General features: G+C 35.3%; 1 protein-coding gene and 1 pseudogene across 1 annotated transcript; both read right to left on the reverse strand.

Annotated features, from left to right (window-relative positions):
* Nucleotides 1-3,481: 3,481 nt before the first annotated feature.
* LOC123535773 (E3 SUMO-protein ligase KIAA1586-like) lies at nucleotides 3,482-11,188 on the reverse strand (annotated as a pseudogene).
* LOC128558029 (transmembrane protein 143-like) lies at nucleotides 10,592-17,388 on the reverse strand. Its single transcript, XM_053546792.1, has 3 exons — nucleotides 16,542-17,388; nucleotides 16,228-16,304; nucleotides 10,592-11,585 (listed from the first exon to the last, which is right to left on the reverse strand). Exons 1-3 carry the CDS (start codon nucleotides 17,048-17,050, stop codon nucleotides 11,278-11,280), a joined length of 894 nt encoding a protein of 297 aa, XP_053402767.1. The 5' UTR covers nucleotides 17,051-17,388; the 3' UTR covers nucleotides 10,592-11,277.
* Between the last annotated feature and the right edge of the window lie 3,841 nt (nucleotides 17,389-21,229).

Genomic DNA, 21,229 nt, shown 5'->3' on the forward strand with positions numbered 1-21,229 from the left:
AGTGACCCGTGCATACACTCGTTTAACGTGTTGTCGACACCTGTTCAACTCGATTATAGTTAAATCATTATCATCATCATCATTATTATCATCATTGTCGTAATCAAGTATTACCTATTCCTCGTCAGTCATTTATCATCACAATTTTTCGCCTCTATAATAAAAGTTTTCGTCACAGAATAAAAAATGCCAATACAAGTATTGATGAATTTGTATAAAAAAATAACAGCGTCAAATAATAAAACATTTGTTGACCAATAAAAAACAAAAGGTAATGGTACATTTCTCGGAAGCACAGAGCACCCTAGTCCCAATCCGTGACTCTAGTTACCTCCCCTGACGGTAAAATCAGACTGAAATGAATTGAAAGTGATAATTACGTCACGAGTTGGACTAAGACCACCACAGAGCCATGCATCGCAAAGTAGGCCCATAAATGCTGGTCGCAAAGTCACTATGTTGGTTTTCTCATGGCACGGCTCAATTTTGAAGTTGCATCCAACTTACGTCAGTCAGACCGAGACTATTTGATAAGGTTATACGGCAACTGTCCAAACACCAGATACCCGTACGGTATTTGTTCAGGCACAAGGGCACCTTGATTGAACTACAACCAGTTTAGAGGTTTCCACACACGAAATAATTCTATGCCCCAAGTGAGGTGTCAAATCCACAGATGTGAGGGACAAGTGTTTCGCAGTCAGTGACCTTAATCACTCGGCCACGGAGGCCTCCAACTGGATGTCTTCCTCGCATGGCGACTCAAGCAGGGTACAAAGCCACGGAGATCAGGGCGATTGATTTGAGATTAGCTAACATAGCCACTTCGCCACTGAAGCTGAAATATATAACTGTCATTGAGAAATACCTAGATAAGTTTCAGTAAGTGCCACCACGGTCACAGTCAGTGGATAGAACAATTAAATCTACTTTTAAAAAGGAAGAACATAAAATTTATTTTTGACGCTGTCAAACTTTAATCAAAGAAAAACACTTAAAAAACTATAAGAATGTTTTTTTTTTTTTTTTTTTTTTTTTTTTTTTTTTTTTTTTTTTTTGCAGAAGGCACAGCAACAAGAGAAAATCATTAGTTAGTCCCAGTTGGCTTATATATGGCTATAACTGAGTCTTTTACCTGCACTGCATACAACATAAAAATGGCTGAACACCAAACATTTGGTAAGCAGTGTGTCTCCAAAATGGAAATAGTCGGGTCTAAACCTTTCTAAATAAAACTTTGCACACTAGATCTATTACGGAAAATACTTGGAAAACTTCCATAACCAATAATCTTACTAAGTTTCTTAATAGCATTCCCATAAAATGCAAGTGTTTTATTAACGTTGTCGCAGAAGCGTCTTTATGTTAGTATACTAGGAAATTTCAAAACCAAATCTGACTTCCCTATAGCAAAATATATTTTGTAAGGAGTTGTTTGGTAATATTGATCCCATTCATATTAAGAATATCATTCAGTTAGCGTAATGTAGGCTAACATTATATGCAGAATTATAAAATGCTTTTTCATAACAATATAGATGGTGTACAATTAGTTCAAACGTGAATGTTAGAAAAGAAGACAATTCAAGCTTAGGCACAATTCCAAATTGTACAGTATAGTCTTACTCCTAACATAAACAAAGGAGGAAGTCGAGCGTTGTATATTCTGCGACAAAAACAGTCCATGCGCGGACCGGTGAGAGAACATTATGACGTCAGTGATGATGTCAATCTGCAGCACAACGGATAAATGAAGTTCAGCATAATTTTTACCATTATGTTTGAAAAGTGGTCTATTACATTTTAGCAACATTGTATGGCATTTTTTATTTTTAGTACGAAAGAGTTTTATTTTTAAGAGATGAAAAAGGACTCGTTTCATAGAGTTAGATCTCGGTTAGAAATGCATGTTTTATCATTTTAAATGAAATTTTATAATTAGTGTAGATCTAGGCTACTCCCCACTAATGCTAAAGTATGAAACATTTTGACTAGATTCTATTGCTTCTGATTTCAACATAATTTCCCATTTTACATTATTGACACATTTCAACAATTAGAACCAAAAGGTATGTTTTGAAACAGAGTTCTGGCATTTGCTTTGTAGGCCTATACAGATTCGTCAAAAGTGTGTATCAATACCTATTTTTTCATGCAACATATCGCTTGTTTTCACAAATGAGCCGCACCATGAGAAAACCAACATAGTGCATTTGCGACCAGCATGGATCCAGACCAGCCTGCGCATCCGCGCAGTCCGGTCAGGATCCATGCTGTTCGCTTTCAAACCCTATCTGTTAACGAACGTGGATGCGCAGTCTCGTCTGGATCCGTGCTGGTCGGCAAATGGAGAAAACTCGAATAGCTTTGGAAATTGGTCATTAAACAACACATCAGAATGATTTTAAATATTTTCCTTTTAGTTCCAGTGGCATCCAGTTATCTCTATTTGAGGAGTCTGAAAGAGGGTCATCTAAAAAACAATCTTGTGAATTTTGATTGAAATTGGCCATGCGGTTTAGGGTGAGAAATGTCGACAATGGACACTTGTCTATATAGCACATGTAAACTACAAAATGTGATGCTAAGAATTGTCCCTGTTCTAAGACAGCCTAATATCTTCGACAAAGAAGGACGATACTGACATCGATTATATCGATCCTAACATCTAGCCCGGCACAAACTGTTTGGTCACTTTGTTCGTTTTTTATTTAATGAAACTAATATCTTGCTGTTAAATCAAAGCAACGTCATTTCTTTGAAAAACAACTTCTATCAGTTTGCTACGGCCTAGTTAATATCAAAACAACGGCTAAAGAAAAGGCACGAGAAAGGGAAACAACTTCACTAACGTGTACTATCGATTCTTCCGACGGCAAAGTTAATTACAGTGTACTTCTTTCATTACAAAGACGCAGACATAATCTTGCGCAGACCGGCGTTACTTGGTAATGTCGTTTTATGTCAAATCAATAGACTTTTCATCTGCTTTACTGGTTACTTCGCCATAACATATAAACTTTAGTCTATATTTTACATAATTGATTTTATTTGTTTTTTCCCGTCACTTGCAATCAGACTTTACCAACCAACTACAAGAGTTTTTGCTCTTTAAATAATTCGAAACTTCTGCAATTTCGTTCTTCCATGCCGTATTTTTTTCGAGTGTTATAATTTACCAGATATCCCGACAATAATTATTCCACATAAAAGTAAACAAATGAGCATCAAGTAGCAGGTATTTTCCAGTGTGAAAGGTCATAGCAACTACAACCCCGCAAATAATCCAGTCAGGAACTTGAATTGTTCCTAGAACCATTCATTATTCAGTACAGCTCTTTGGCTAAATTGGGGACTATCAAAACTGACAGGGAAATCTAAAAAAACACCTTTTCTTGCAAAGTTACTGTCCAGTCTACCAATAATAACATACATCAGTAATATGTATTTAAAATCCAGTGCTCCAGCTAGGATGTAAAAAGGGCAGGGTGCTGGGACTGAAAAAGGGCACTTCTAGGGGGGTCCGGGGGCATGCTCCCCCTGAAAAAAATTGCAACAGGTGCATGTATTTGGTGCATTTTGGCATACTTTAGACATGGATTTTGGCATAATTTAGACATAGTTTTAGTCACACTTTAGGCATGGTGTAAGGCATACTTTGTGTTGTAACAGGTTATGTTTTCATCTCTATTATGCACATTTACTAAAAACGCTGCTCAATAAGCTGCACATATACATGCCTTTAAAGCATCTGTTATTATTTGAAATAAAACATGATAGTAATACATTTTACAATTTATTCTTTTCTCAAACATCTCTCAATTATCCATCATATTATAGAAATACATTTCATCAGTTATTTAATTGTTTTTTATTAACAAGGCACCATTTTCAAACAGTATTTTAAATAAATACATCACAATACAGTGTCTCTCAATTATCTGGCATATAGAAATACATTTAATCATAACTTCAGTTAATATCTGTCACACTTTTAACATGTGTATTTAAATATTTTCTGTCAACAAGGCACCATTTTCAAACAGTATTCTAAATAAATACATCACATCACAGTATCTCTTAGTTATCTAGCATATAGAAATACATTTTATCAGTACATCAGTTAATATATTGTCACACTATTAACATGTGTATTTAATTATTTTTTGTCAACAATGCACCATTTTTAAAAAGTATTCTAAATAAATACATCACATCACAGTATCTCTCAATTATCTGGCATATAGTATTTTTTGTCAACAAGGCACCATTTTCAATTAATACATCAGAACAGTATTATTACTCAAGGACCACAACTTTTTATTGTAATAGTATCAGTTTCAACTCAATTTTAAACAAATACATCACAACACAGTATTGTTATACTCAAGGACCACAACAGTCATTTAGCACACATTTAGAAGCCTCCTGTTTTTAATTTTGAAGAACTTCTTTACAATAATGGTTTGTATGTCATTGAACAAAGCATCTGGACAGTTCAGTTGAATATTTAATAATCTGTCAACACTGACATTATTCAATGATGCTCTGTGTGGCCTTTTGATTAATTTCAGCCGACTGAAGACACGTTCAACCTCAGCTGTGCTGAGTGGGATCACAGCTGCAGCTGCCACCAGATGCAGAACATGAGGATATCTTGCTGCCAGTCCCAGTTGTTGATGCAACTTGCTGTTGAAGAGTTTTAGTAATCCGGGAATTGATCTGTCACAGGCGTCTAGGTCTTGTACAGTGTTGATGAACCCAGACCATTGTTCTAGAGTGTCATCCTCAGGCAGGTTGTAATGATTTGCCAGAAACTGGACTTCATTCTGTCCATACATACATGGTAGATTGTCCAGTCTGCTGAGGTCCAGGATGGCAAGATTATCTAACACACTGGAATTTGTAAACCTGCTTCTGATGTTGGTCTTCAGGTTTTCCAGAAATTTCTCACGGCCCTGTTGGAACTGGATGGATCCTTCCGTTTCACTTTGTCCACACTCTTGCATGATTTTTTTAGCCTTAGCTAACCAAAGTCCAGTTTGGTGTTTATTTAAGTCTAATTTTCTTACAGTCATTTCAACCTGGCTGACAACTTCTCCAACATGACAGTTGTTCTTCTGGAAGTACAAACTGAGGGCTGTAACATGTGGCAACACATCTACCAAGAGTAACAGGGAGCACAGAGTATCTGGATTTTTGAGGGATTTTAGTAGTCCATTTCCCTGGGGGTCACCGCTGATGGTATGCGACTCTAGGTCTGTGATGATACACTTATAGGATTTCAACAGAACTTACACACTGTTCATGACTTGGCCATCTGTGGTGTTTGGCTTGCTTGATGGTGAGTGGTGCCAAGTCAAATGCCTTCTGTATTTCCTGGAGGTTTGCTTTACGATTGGAACTGTAGTTGTAATATGTGTATAATGATTCAAGGGTCTCGTCCAGTTTCTTAAATGCTTTAACGCTTTCAAAGCTGTCACGACAAGCTAGGGCTAGTCTGTGGTCCATGCAGTGTGTTGTGACTAGTGTTGGCACTTGGTCTTTCAACTGTTTGGCAACTCCATTCTTTCTGCCTGTGAATACTGCTGCCCCATCAGATGCAAACCCAGTCATTTTCTAGAGATTAAGGCCACTTTCTTCCACCTGAGATACGATGGTGTTGGCCAGGTTATCGGCAGTTGCACTGTGAATTGGAGTGTCTGACAAGAAAGACGTGGCTACTTCACCATCTCCGCCTACGTAACGACAACACAGCGCCACATGTTTAACTGTTGATATGTCAGCCACCTCATCTACCATAATGGAGAAGCAGTCACTTTCCTGAATGTCACTTTGCACTTTGTCACGCACCTCATTACTCAAGAGTTCAATCAGTTCGTGCACTATGTCCCAGCTGCTGTAGTTGGCATTCTTTGCAAGGCGCAAGTTTGGCAAATTATCTGCTCCAACACTTATACACAAATCTACCATGCTAGAGAACAGGTCCAAGGACAAATCATGCTTTAGAATGTAATACAAAACACTTAGAGCATCAAACATAGCCTTCTCTGCTTTTGAGTTTATTTTATTCTCCACACTATCCAGAGTACTACTAAGCGAGTTAGCGAGGGATGACCTGTGTTGAGCACTGTTCTCGTGTTCCTTCACTTTATCCAAACGCAGTGTTTTACATCCCTTTTCAACCCATGTCTTAGATCCATTGAACCCCCATGATTTGAATTTTATACACAGAGAACAATACATTACATTCACTTTTTCACCATTGTCATCATTTTCAGTTTTGTTCAGAAGCCATGGACGCCCTTTCTGCCATGCTGCATCAAACCCAACTTTTTTAATCGATCATTTGTAATCATATGGTGACAGATATTATTATCATTCGCTGTGACAGTTGTTTGTTTAACATAGCACTGACACAATTATAAGCCGTATGGCGGCTTTTCAGCTTTGATGGTGGAATAAGACCCCAGGTGCCACTCTGTACATTATTTCAGGCACACGAAGAATTTACACCCCCCCCCCCACCCCCACCTCCCAGAGTGAGGCTCAAAGCCATTTGAGTGCAGGGCAAATGATTCAAAGTCATCGACCATAACCGCTTGACCACGTACCACAATCTGATTAAAATATCTCTTAAAACGCTATGCATCGGCTAAGTAAGACCGTATACATCAGTTAGATTGACATTGACATTTGACCTTATGAACTGAAAAAAATCTGGTCATCTACTGACTCATAACTAGAACTGTCACAGGAGTGACTCATACCCCCACCATACGGTCTTGTCACAGAAGAATGGCAACCATAAGAAATCTTAAAAATACTTAGTCTTTGGAGTACTTCATCCTGGGCTTCCACATATAAGTAATACTAGTATAATACTAGTATAGTAATACTAGTAAATATATTAAATCTCTAATATTAGAGATACACTAGAAGTGAAAACAAAAAAGTGTCTTACCGACCCATGTTACCACAGAAAAAAATGTATTTACTTTTTACATAGGACTTACAATAAAAAAGTTAAAATATTGAAAATCTAAAAATAGGATTTCTAAAAATAGACTAATTCCTGGAATTTAAGGGGAAGAAACTCAGTACAAAAGTTAAAAAAAAAGGTTACTTCCCTTTGGCTCTAAGCCGATCGGAACGAGATATAGTGAAAATACCTCAAAATTAACCTAAAATTCTAGGTAAAAGGGGACACAATTCAAGAAAAATTAGTGTCAGAGTTATGCACCTTGTGTCACATGATGTGGGTGATGAGGTGGAACATCTATTTTAAGTCTGAATCAAATCCATTCGGTAGTAACTGAGATATAGTGAAAATACATCAAAATTAACCTTAAATTCTAAGTAAAAAGGGGCATAATTCATGAAAATTGGTGTCAGATTTATGCACCTTGTGTCACATGATGTGGGTGATGAGGTGGAACATCTATTTTAAGTTTGAATCAAATCCATTTAGTAATAACTGAGATATAGTGAAAATACATCAAAATCAACCTTAAATTTAAAGTAAAAGGGGACATAATTCATAAAAAATTTATGTCAGAGTTAAGCACCTTATGTCACATGATCAGGGTGATGAGGTCGAACAACTATTTTAAGTTTGAATCAAATCCATTTAGTAATAACTGAGATATAGTGAAAATACAACAAAATTAACCTTAAATTTTAAGTAAAAGGGGACATAATTCATGAAAACTTGGTGTCAGAATTATGCACCTTGTGTCACATGATGTGGGCACATGATGTGGGTGATGAGGTAGAACATCTATTTTAAGTTTGAATCAAACCCATTCAGTAGTAACTGAGATATAATGAAAATACATCAAAATCAACCTTAAATTCTAAGTAAAAAGGGGCATAATTCATAAAAAATTGGTGTCAGAGTTATGCACCTGGTGTCACATGATGTGGGTGATGAGGTGGAACATCTATTTTAAGTTTGAATCAAATCCATTTAGTAATAACTGAGATATAGTGAAAATACAACAAAATTAACCTTAAATTCTAAGCAAAAGGGGACATAATTCATGAAAACTTGGTGTCAAGAGTTATGCACCTTGTGTCACATGATGTGGGTGATAAAGTGGAACATGTATTTTAAGTTTGAATCAAATCTATTTGGTAATAACTGAGATAATAGATTTCGGGACGCGACGGGACGGGACGCGACGGGACGCGACGTGACAAAACTGACTCCTATATATCCCCCTCAAACATGTTTGGTGGTGGTATAAAAACATACTGTGGAGTTTGATAGTCTGAGACCTAATGCTCCATAGCCATACACCTAAAACATTCTAATATCAAGGTCACTGTGACCGTGACCTTAAACTTGCAATACAGTAGGGGTCATTTATTCATCAGACAGTCATGCTTTAAAGCGTGATAACCAGAGGCCCTAGAGAACGTGACCTACTGACCTACTTTCTTAATATTTTAACATCAGTTTGACATTTGATACATGTAGCTTATATTACTCAGGAGAGCGATCCAGGGTCATTATGACCCTCTTGTTTGTTTCTTGCAGACATATATGTGTATTTCAGCAATTTTTCAAATTGGGTCGAGTCGTAGAATAAATTAAACGATGTCATTGCAACACTTGCGTTTTTTTTTCTTTTCTTTTTTCCACGTATGAAATTGTAAAGTACTATAGGTAAAATGAAAGATATTGACAAGGATATCGAGTTTCGTTAAGTGTATTCGCCAAAGAACTGCAATATAGAAGATATTTGTTTGTTTCAGTGTAAGAACAAAATATCTTTTAGAAAGTGAATACCAGATGCAATATTTTCAAGTGTGCAACATTTAAAATAAGATGAAAAAGTTCTTTCTACACATCGGATTCCATGGATTTGACCAATTTCTACATGCACAATGTCACTCACAATGTCATCACATCAAAATGTTTATACTGAAAAACTTTAAATAGGTCTTTGAGATCCATAGATTTCTTTGACATTTTTGTGCATAGAGCATACATTTTGTCCTCGATGATGTACTGTACATCTATGACACCACTGGTGAACATTTTTGGTAAAAACTTCCAATTATTATTATTTTTCTTCCATACTAGGTGTAGTTTCTTACTCAGTGAAAATTATATACAGTATGGTAAACAGTGCAATTTTCATATAACTTGTACATCATCTACCTTTATATTTCAATAAACCACAGCAAATCGACATGTAATAAATTTCCATTATATGAAGCTAGATTAAAACAAAATGAAAGCAAAAACAAATAGTTCATGTATTTTATTAATATAAATAACAGTTTAGAATACAAGTCAAATTCAGCACTTTCAAAACATAAATATTAAGAACAACATGTCCTTTGATAATAAAGACACACACATACTCATAGTTCTCTGTTCAAGGTCTATGCCTCTAGAAAAGTATCAATTTGAAAAGTTGTATCCTTTGACTGCTCAGAACATTCTGCACACACTCTAATCTATGAAAAGGTAGTGTTCAAGAATGTTTAGATCTTTGCCGACTGTTCCAAATAACAGCTGGGGCAAACACAAGACACAAGGTAAATATTAATGACCTTGGATCCTATCAACTATGCATAATCCCCATAATAGTGCAGGGTACCAGAGCAGAACAATGTACTATTTTTGGTTGCGGGTTTATCCCGCTACCAAAGTTAAGTGTATTTCTGACAATCACTGACTTCCAGCTGTTAATGTAAGGTCAGGCAGAGTTTATCTTAGATATGAGGCACATTAGTATTTGTTTCTTATACATGTATATTTATAGATTGGCATTTAAAATGAAAATAACTCTAGCAAAACCCGCAACCATCAGACATCTCAAGGCTTTGATTATTCATTTGACAACAATTACAAGATTACTCTATTTCTTAGAACACTGTTCCGGGTAGCTGGGGGAATATGGCTAAAATTTCAACAGCAGTGTCTATTAAATATATTTATCAAATGTTTGACATTGCGGGAGTATAACAAAGCCATTAAATAAAATTGATAATACACTAGTGTAATAAAGCTTTGACGTTGACATCGTTTATAGTATATGATACGTTGGTCAAATTGACTTGTTTAAGGAAAAAGAAAGTAGATTTTTTTTTTCGTCAGGAAAAGGTAACATGTGATAAAAATAATATTACATTTGTGACTTTCAACATTGACTTTGAATAAAATTGATAAAATGCTCGACAGAGCCTCACATTTTAATTTATTCAACTTACTAGTATTTAATAAGTTCACTATGAAAAGACACTCATGTAATGTCCTCTATGTAATATCATAAATCAACACAATTAAAGTAGCAAACATTTCAGAAGTATGATATAACAAACCATTAAATTCCTTGTGTTTACATCACAGTGGTATATAGTGTAACCTATACTTTTCAGAACTTTCCTGCATATATTATGGACTGCACACCGATACAAACTAGAATACACAGAACCACTTTAATTTTGCTTTATTTACAATTACTAAATATTGAAATCACCAATTTAAAACATAAATCTAGAGGCATGTCCCTTTAATGGAGAATAAATATAGCAAACAATTATATCTCAACCATATGCCAGTCGGCTCACCACAAACTGTGCTATCGGACACATTTATTTTTTATTATTATAGCTCTTTCTAAGAGTTGAAGCTGAACTGGAAGTCTTGTATTTTTAGCATTTTAGACATCTGTTTCAACTGTGTGGGCACATTCAACTGTAGTTAATAACTCTTAAATATCCGTTTTCAAGACATCAATCTAACAGTTAAAAGATTAAACGCAATACATCAAATTTACTGCAAATACGCTTAAAGGTAACTAAAATGAAATGTTATATAAACATTTAAAAAATATGTACCACAAGAAAAATCTAAAAGACAGGGCAATGTTTGGGAAATTAATTTAGCATTTTGAGACTTACACAAAACTGAGGACATCTTATATCCACAGGAAGTTCAAACATTTACATCTGCAAATAAAATATACTTAATATATCTGTAAAACAATTTCTTTTATGATGTAATATATAGTTGAAATGGAAGCATTTTCTGTAGAATAGGTAATTTATAAACATTTTCAAAGTGTACACTGCATAATGGCTGCTCCTACATTCAAACTAGTTTCAGGCATGTCCTCTACACACCTGTTTCTGTCCATTTATATCCTACACTGTCTGTTGCCAGCAGCATGTATACCAAATGGCATAATGCATATTCTGTTAGACCTGATTTGGTGTAAAATTTATCTTTATTTTCTATTAAATTATCTTTCACAACTTTCAAAACCATCCTATTCTCTTTTGAACCTTTTCTTCCTCCTGATACTGCTCTTCAGTTTCCATGAAAACGTCTCTATCGTAACCCTCAAATATGTCCGATTCTGTTGTCCTAGCAACCACTGACTGAGGAAGATTATGCAATGCTGCCATCAGTGGTAGCACGTGCAACTTATTGTCAATTTCACACTGAATTCCAAACTTCTTGAGTAGATTTATAGCTTCCAGTGACTCTACTTCCACCTCTGTGCCAGTCACTTGATAAATCCACTTCTCTATCCTTCCTTCCAACTGAACAGCAGTTAGCCCACCTAAAATAAAACATTTTCATTAAACAGTGGAATACAAACTTTAAATATTTTTATCACATTTGACATCGCAGGAGTGAAATAAAGCCATTATATAAATTTGATAATTTGTGAGTGCAAAAAAGCTTTGACGTCGGCGTCATTTATTTTAAGGTTTATAACAGGTAAACCAACAAGAGCTGTCAATAATGGTGACAAATGCCCCCGCAGAGCCTTGACCTTTGATCTGGTGACCTTGACCTTTGAGCTGGTGACCTTGACCTTTGACCTGGTGACCCCAAAGTCAGTAGGGGTCGTGTACTCAATAAATACTATCAGCATGTGAAGTTTGAAGGTCCTGGGTGCAGTGGTTCGCGAATAAAGTGCCTTCAGGCAAAACGTTAAGGTTGGGATGAACGAACGAATGAACTAACGAAGGGACGGACAGTTGAAAACTAATATGCCTCCCTTCGGGGGCATAAAAAAGAAGAAATCTTGATGTCTACACAGGAAAGCTTACATGTGATAAAAAGAATATTACATACACACTGAATATATTAAACTCGTTGAATAAAATTGATAAAATGCTCAGCAGAGCCTCGCATTTTATTATTTTATTCAACTTGTTCAATAAATTCAATATGAAGAGACACTATTAAACGAAACATCCTTTATAAAACAAGAGAAATTACTAAAGGTAATTAAATAATCCCTATGCAACTTTGATACAGGAAAAGCAAGCATTTTGCTCATGTCTAGATGAAGTAAACTGGTGTTAGTTTTGCGCAAATCTTTCAAATTGCTTGGACAATATACAGCAGATGCTACAACATTTACTATTTGCTCTAAGACTTCAGTGTGACCTTGACCATGGACCTACTGGCCTTGGTCATGACTTAATACGCCTCTTGTTGATGTAAACAATTGATGGTAGCTTTATGAAAATCCTTCCATTAATACAGACACAAAATGAAGATATATGACCTTTGACAATTAAGTGTGGACTTATTCAAGCGTGTTAATATGAAAATTATGAGTAGTTTCTTAAATAACAAGCAAATTCGATGAATTGGTATCCCCCGCCGAAAGGGTTTGTGGTGAGGAATGGCAAAAAAATATGTATGGCAAAAAGTTAAGGATGTTAATAAGAAGCAAATAATTTCATTAGTCAAAATCAATTTAACAGAAAACAAATGTTTAATTAACATGATTAAAGAGTACATAATAAATGTATGATACTTTGCTCCTGACTAAAGAATTTATTTTGAATGGGATATGCTTACTGTAATAAGCTTAGCTTTTAAAATTAAATGCAGTTATTGAAATGTGCGCTTGAAGTTTAACTAGAACGAAATATTGTCTTTGGGTGGTTTGGCACCAGATGTTGCTGTTATACATGTACATTTGAACTTAAAAGAACAGATGTCCTTAAGAGAACACAATCAAGTAAGATATCTTGAACATGGCTGAGGGCAAGGTTTGTGCAGTCACAACTTAACATGTTGAAGGTTTGAAATTTAAAAAAAACAAGAGGGCCATGATGGCCCTATATCGCTCACCTGAGTAGAGTTGCTTGCTTGAGCAAATTTCTTAGCTAAAGCTTTAAGATCTAGGCCTTCTGGTTTATTTTTAGCAAATTTATGAAGATTTCCCTATGCACAATCAAGTAACCCTGGGGCTGGGTCAATTTGACCCTGGGGGGTCAAGATTTGAACAGATTTTGTATCTAAGCTCTAGGCCTTCTGGGTTTTTTTTAGAAAATTTTGAAGATTTTTCTATGTACAATCAAGTGACCCCATGGGACGGAGCCAATTTGACCCCGGGGGTCATGATTTGAATAAATTTTGTAGAAGTCTACTAGGCAATGTTACATGTCAAATATCTAAGATCTAGGCCTTCTGGTTTATTTTTAGAAAAATTTTGAAGATTTTCATATGTAAAATCAAGTGACCCCTAGGGCGGGGTCAATTTTGACCCTGGGGTCATGATTTGAACAACTTTAGTAAAGGTCTACTAGGCAATGCTACATGTCAAATATCTAAGCTCTAGGACTTTTGGTTTTTGAGAAGAAGATTTTTTAAGATTTTCCTATGTACAATCAAGTAACCCCTGGGGCGGGGTCAATTTTGACCCCGGGTCATGATTTGAACAAACTTGGTAGAGGTCCACTTGGCAATGCTTCACACCATATATCTAAGCTCTAGACTTCTGGTGTTTGAGAAGAAGATTTTTTAAGATTTTCCTATGTAAAATCAAGTGACCCCTGGGGCGGGGTCAATTTTGACCCCGGGGGTCATGATTTAAACAAATTTTGTAGAAGTCTGCTAGGCAATGCTACATGTCAAATATCTAAGCTCTAGGCCTTCTGGTTTATTTATAGAAATTTTTTGAAATTTTCATATGTAAAATCAAGTGACCCCTGGGGTGGGGTCAATTTTGACCCGAAGGTCATGATTTGAACAACTTTAGTAGAGGTCCACTAGGCAATGTTACATGTCAAATATCTAAGCTGTAGGCTTCTGCTTTTTGAGAAGAAGATTTTTTAAGATTTTCATATGTAAAATTAAGTGACCCCTGGGGCGGGGTCAATTTTGACCCTGGGATCATGATTTGAACAAAATTGGTAGAGGTCTACTTGGCAATGCTTCACGCCATATATCTAAGCTCTAGGGCTTCTGGGTTTTGAGAAGAAGATTTTTAAAGTTTTTCCTTTCGGTTGCCATGGCAACCAGAGTTCTCCATGGAATTCAATTCTTTGAATAATTTTGAAAGGGGGCTACCCAAGGATCATTCCTGTGAAGTTTGGTGTAATTCTGCCAAGTGGTTTTCAAGAAGAAGATTTTTTTACAAATTGTTGACGCACGACGGACGACGGACAACGCACGACGGACATCAAGCGGTCACAATAGCTCACCTTGTCACTTCGTGACAGGTGAGCTAAAAAAAAGGAATGGAAATATATATATATGTATATATATATATAGATATATGTATATATTTATTTTTTAAGGGGCTGGGGTGCAGGGGAACGGGTGAGGAAACAAAATTTTACATGTTGATTATAAATATTGATGGAAAATTAAAAATAAAAATAAAAAAAAATTTAAAGAATGGGTGAAGTGGGGGAGGGGAGGGGGGTGGGGGCAGACGATGCATGATCAGTGGTGGGTGGAGGTGAGGTAATGGTACAACTTGCATCATGTTGATAAATATTCATGGAAGGTTTGAAAAAATCTAAAATAAGGAATGAAAAAAAAAATTGGCGGGGGGAGGAGGGGGTGTGACTAAGGCAAGTGGGTTACCAGGTGTGGGTGCGCAACTTCACATGTTTATAATTAATGTTCATAGAAAAGAATGAAAGAAATTTAATGAAATTCTGCCAAATGGTAAGTTTGTTATGTACAAATATGTGGATTTTTAGACAATTAAAGGGCAATAACTCTGAAGTTACAAAAGAAATCCCTACGAAATTGTGTGTGCACAACCATATTATAGTGCTCAAAATTCTATTTAAGTTTCATAGTTCAAGGTCGAATATATCAGAAGTTATGTTGCAGAAATTGTCATATCTATATATCTATAGTACCCTATATAGTTAACACTAGAAACATTTAAGGGCCATAACTCTGGTGTTACCAGGGCAATCTGACTGAAACTTGATGGGCCCCATAACCTCATAGTGGTGAACATGTATATGAAGTTTGTTTGAAAAAAATCTAAAATAAGGAATGATTTTTTTGTGTGTGTGGGGGGGGGCGGGATTGGGGGTGGGAGGTGGAGGGGTGTGATCAAGGTAAGGGGGTGACCAGGTGTGGGTACACAACTTCACATGTTTACAATAAATGTTCATGGAAAAGAATAAAAGAAATTTAATGAAGTTCTACCAAATGGTAAGTTTGTTATGTACTATTTAAATATGTGGATTTTTATAAAACTAAAGGGCAATAACTCTTAATTTACAAATAAATGCGAACGAAATTGTGTGTACACAACCACATTATGGTGATCTAAATTCTGTTTAAGTTTCATAGTTCTAGGTCAAATATATCAGTAGAAACTTCTAAGGGCCATAACTCTGGTGTTACTAGGGCAATCTGACTGAAACTTGACGGGCCGCAAGAACTCATAGTGGTGAACATATATATATGTATATGAAGTTTTATAGAAATATTCCCAACCATTTCCTAGATATGGCTCTGGACGGACGGAAAGACTTCGTCGGGGGATAATAATACTACAGCAACACTGTATCCTACATTATGAGTACTGTATACCAGACCAAAATAATTTGTATCTATTTACATCAATGTTTCACGCATTAATACCTTGCTGCAAATTATATAAATAAAATGCTTCTATCTTCATAATAAAGTTTCTCATTATGAATAACAATTCTGATAAAACCAGTGTTTGCATAATTAGTTTCTTTCTATTAATTTAAGATGAGAGATTACAATTTACATTATAATTAAAATGCAGTACTTTTACTCAAATTAAACCACTTTATCAACTGTGCTTGACATTTCTGAGTAATTATCCATTCAAATCTCTGTGCACTGTGTAATTCTAATGTTAAGTGGTCATTTTCTTCAAAATCAATTCAAAGACCAGGACAACAGGGTATTACTTAATAAGTTTCTTTCATATACTACAGAAGAATACGTACCTAACTCAGCAGGTGACATTTCAATACTTCTCTTGTTATACATTGTACTCGGCCTGTTAGCAAGTAGAATGAGGTATTACAATTTATATCTACAACACAAATAAAATGCAGTATTTATACTCATGTTATAGCTGTTTATCAACTGTACCTGACATTTCAGAGTATTTGTCAATTGAAATCTCTGTGCACTATGTAATTCTTATGTAAACTGACTTTTTCTTCAAAATCAACTCCTAGATCAGGACAAAATGGTTTTAATTTTTATTTTCCTTTCAAATACTACAGAAAAATACATACCTAACTCAGCAGGTTACATTTCAACACTTCTCTTGTCATACATTGTACTCGGCCTGTTAGCAAGTAGAAATGTGTACACCAATAAAGCCTCCTTGAAGGACTCATCTTCTGCCCTGTCTACAAGCAATGCCAACAAACCACGATTATTGGCCACATTCTTGAAGTACAAAAGCCTTGATAAATCTGCCAGATATCTATTCCTTTTGTTTTTGTTTATTGTCCAGCTCTGCACGTCTGCCAACCCAGTTACACCACTCAGGATAAGCATCCAATCAACATTCATGGATGCCAGGAGTGTTACTATCTTCGCTACAATGCCCATCACGGCAATACTAACAGAAGTTGCAATTAAACCTTTGTCCATTTTACTGATTTTGATTTTCCCATCTGGAAGCATCATTTCCAGAGCATTCACAGGAATTTCCTTGAAAGACTTAAGCATGAGTTTTTGGTCTCGTTTAAATCTTAATGCGATCACAACACGTTTGTAGTACAACTTGGGTTTTGGCATGTTTTCTTTCTTCATGAACAAGGCTTTATATCAAGGTACGCTTACTGTAATCCTCTCACGCCCTAAAGCCCAAAATTTCAATACATCGTACTTGCTCTTATCAACTGATACCTGAAAAAGTATTCTACTTTAGTTCTGAGCATAAATAGAAGAATTCACATTTGTTTAATTTCTAAATTCTAGAAACATTTACTTTCACTCGACTTTTTTCTCTTCACAGAATTGCTTATGTTACATGTACATGTAATAAATCTCTACACATAATAATAAGGGTATGCTAAGACTTGTCATATAAATTTAATCAAGTTGCTCTCTAACATAAAACTACAGGTTTAAGACTTAAGATTTAGGTTTAAGACTTAAGATTTAGAGACAAGTATATTTTGAATATGTTAAGCTAAAATGTATGAATCAAAGCCTTGAAATGTCTGATGGTTGCGGGTTTTTTTTTTTTTTTTTTGGTAGATTTATTTTCTGTTTAAATGCCAGTCTATGAATATACATGAATGAGAAACAAATACAAAGGGGGGGGGGGGGGGGCAGTTAGGTGTCTGCGCAAAATGTTTTTTGATTTTATTTATACTTTGTGGTAATATACCTACATGTATTAAGTTTCATTAACAAGTATTGTTGTTACTAGTTTTGACTTACTTTTATAGATATTCACATTCAAAGTGGGTGGGGTAATCTGACATGTGACCAGCCAGGAACACAATTTTTGTTATTTTTTAAAAAATGGTTCTAACTTTTTACCTGAAACTTTCATGATAAAATAACTATGCAATGGACATTCACACAACATGTTGCATTTTAAATTGTACTGAATACTTTTTTCATTACAGAGCAACAAAGTGGTCTAATCAAATTTACTGATTTTCAATGGACGAATTTTACCAAAAAGCTAAAACATTTTTCATTAGTTGAGATATTAAGGTGTTATTTTCAGCAGATATTGTAAACTAAATAAACATTAAAATGACAATATATCAGTATACTCTGATTAATATTGGAAGAGTGGTACACTCTCAAACTGGGAAAAAGTGGGTGGGGTAAATAAATATTCGAAGCAACACTACAAAAATTGTACAGTTGTTAAGAAATGGCCTCAGATTGTCTATTACTATCTTAAAATTTATTAAATACAGCATTGATTGATAAATTTTAACAAAAAATTCCCATTTTATACATGTGTGTCATGGAAAAAGCATGGACCTTGAACATGACATGTAGACAAACCAAATTAACCCTGAAAGCTCAAAGTATTTAACAAAATGTTTTGCCTGAGGCAGTATATTTTGAGGAAAGCTATTGTTCAAATTAACATTAAATTTTCTGCATTGATTTTTCCATGGCACACATGTATAAAGTCTTATTAAAGTGAAAAAAAAATGTTAAAATTTATCAACCAAGTCTGTATTTAATAAAACTAGAATGTGTCTGTAGGACACAGGGTGTGTCCCCCTCCCCACCCCCCCCCCCCTCGCATGGTACATTTGTCACAAATAAGGGGAAATAATTCAAATGTTTGCAGTCTTAATGGGGTATAGCCTAAAAAAACTATGAAAAGGATTCATTATTCTATACCATATACTTTATGAGCATCACAAACAAAAAATCAACTATTTTAGCTATTTCAAGGGCCATAACTCTGTAATAAATGCTAAAATTCTCAAGAAGTGCCATGTTTGCAAAGATCACATTATGATAAAGACTCAAGCAAGGTTTCATGAATTTACATTTAAATACTTCTGAGTAAGGCACCGAGAATACTTCTGAGTAAGGCACATAATTAGGTAAAAATGTGCATTTATCAGTTACTATTTCAGGGGCCATAACTCTGAAAATAGAGGGCAAACCCAGATAAAAATAGTATATGCGCAAGTTCATATCTTGATAAACGCTCATCAATTTATATCAAATACTTTTTGAGCTAGGCATGTCACAAGGTGAAAATGTGCATTTTTTACTTTTTCAGGGACCATAAATCTAGAAATAGGGCGCGGACCCAGATTAAAAATAGGAAATGCGCAAGTTCATATCATGATTAAGACTAATGCAAGGTTTCATGAATTTATATCAAATACTTTTAGAGCTAGGCGTGTCACTAGGTGAAAATGTGCAATTTTTACTATTTCAGGGGCCATAACTCTAGAAATAGTGGCGGGGCCAGACGAAAAATAAAAAATGTGCAAGGTCATATCATTATAAAGACTCATGCAAGATTTCATCAATTTATATCAAATACTTTTGAAGCCAGGCGTGTCACAAGGTGAAAATGTGCATTTTTTACTATTCCAGGGGCAGTAACTCTAAAATTAGGGGGCGGAGCCAGACGAAAAATAGAAGGTGTGCAAGTTCATATCATGATAAAGACTCTTGCAAGGTTTCATCAATTTATATCAAATACTTTTTGATCTAAGCGCGTCACGAACTTCGGACGGACGCACAGACGGATTGACGGACGGACGCACGGACAAATACAAATCTATATGCCCCCACCACTCATGGTGGCACAATTAAGATAGTAATAGACAATCTGAGGCCATTTCGTAACAACTGTACAATTTTTGTAGTGTTGCTTCGAATATTTATTTACCCCACCCACTTTTTCCCAGTTTGAGAGTGTACCACTCTACCAATAATAATCAGAATATACTGATATACTGTCATTTTAATGTTTATTTAGTTTACCATATCTGCTGAAAATAACACCTTAATATCTCAACTAATGAAAAATGTTTTAGCTTTTTGGTAAAGTTTGTCCATTGAAAATCAGTAAATTTGATTAGACCACTTTGTGGCTCTGTGATTAAAAAAGCTTCAGTACAATTTAAAATGCAACATGTTGTGTGAATGTCCATTGCATAGTTTATTTATCATGAAAGTTTCAGGTAAAAAGTTTGAACTATTTTTAAAAGAATAACAGAAATTGTGTTCCTGTCTGGTCACATGTCAGATTACCCCACCCAATTTAAACGTGAATATCTATAGAAGTAAGTAGAAACTAGTAACAATAACACTTATTAATGAAACTTAATACATGTAGGTATATTACCACAAAATATTAATAAAATCAAAAAACATTTTGGGCAGACACCTAACTGGGACCCCCACCCCCCCCCCACCCCCCTTTAATGTGCCTCATATCTAAGATGAACTCTGCCTGACCCAGCTTGTGATGTAACCATGGGCTGGAATACCTTATCATAGATAGATCTTCTATAATCTAAATGGTCAGTGCTAGTGGATACAGGTTGAATAAGAACTGCTTGTTCATTGATAATTCATCAGCATTGTTCATGAATGGGACTATTTTGTGTAGCACATGAACATCCTTTGGATGTGATTTGGAATCAAATAAAGATGTTATGATTGTTAGAAATACACTTTAACTTTGGTAGCAGGATAAACACGCAACCAAAAATCATTTTGCTCTGAATTCTGACACACCATATGCAAAACTGAAAAAATGAAATCCTCTTAAGATTTAGAGATAACAAGTATATTTTGAATGTGTTTAGCTAAAACGTATGAAAAAATCATAATGCTCTTAATTCTGACACATCATATGCAAAACTGAAACAAGAGGACCATGATGGTCCTGAATCGCTCACCTCTTCCCACATGATCCAGTTTTGAGTATGACGTCGTTTTTTCTATGTTTTGACATAGTGACCTAGTTTTTGAGCTCATGTGACCCAATTTTGAACTTGACCTAGATATTATCAAGATAAAAATTTTGACCAATTTTCACGAAGATCCATTGAAAAATATGGTCTCTAGAGGTCACAAGGTTTTTCTATTATTTGACCTATTGACCTAGTTTTCAAAGGTACGTGACCCTGTTTTGAATTTTATCTAGATATCATCAAGCTGAACATTCTCACTAATTTTCATGAAGATCTCATGAAAAATATGGCCTCTAGAGAGGTCAAAAGATTTTTTTAATTTTATACCTACTGACCTAGTTTTTGACCGCAGATGACCTAGTTTCAAACTTGACCTAGATATCATCAAGATAAACATTCAGACCAACTTTCATACAGATCCCATGAAAAGTATGGTCTCTAGAGAGGTCACAAGGTTTTTATATTATTTGACCTACTGACCTAGTTTTTTAGGGCACGTGACCCAGTTTCAAACTTGACCTAGATATCATCAAGATGAACATTCCGACCAATTTTCATGAAGATC

Source organism: Mercenaria mercenaria, chromosome 6, assembly GCF_021730395.1.
Source record: "Mercenaria mercenaria strain notata chromosome 6, MADL_Memer_1, whole genome shotgun sequence".
NCBI classification, from domain to species: Eukaryota; Metazoa; Mollusca; class Bivalvia; order Venerida; family Veneridae; genus Mercenaria; species Mercenaria mercenaria.

Bases quoted from the DNA above. Each gene is read 5' to 3' on its own strand.
- LOC128558029 (XM_053546792.1), bottom strand. From the start codon at position 17,050: ATGAAGAAAGAAAACATGCCAAAACCCAAGTTGTACTACAAACGTGTT. The intron at 16,305-16,541 runs GTAACCTGCTGA...ATATAAATTGTA, and splicing joins GACAAGAGAAGTGTTGAAAT to ATACCTCATTCTACTTGCTA. The intron at 11,586-16,227 runs GTACGTATTCTT...GTTTTATTTTAG, and splicing joins AATGTCACCTGCTGAGTTAG to GTGGGCTAACTGCTGTTCAG.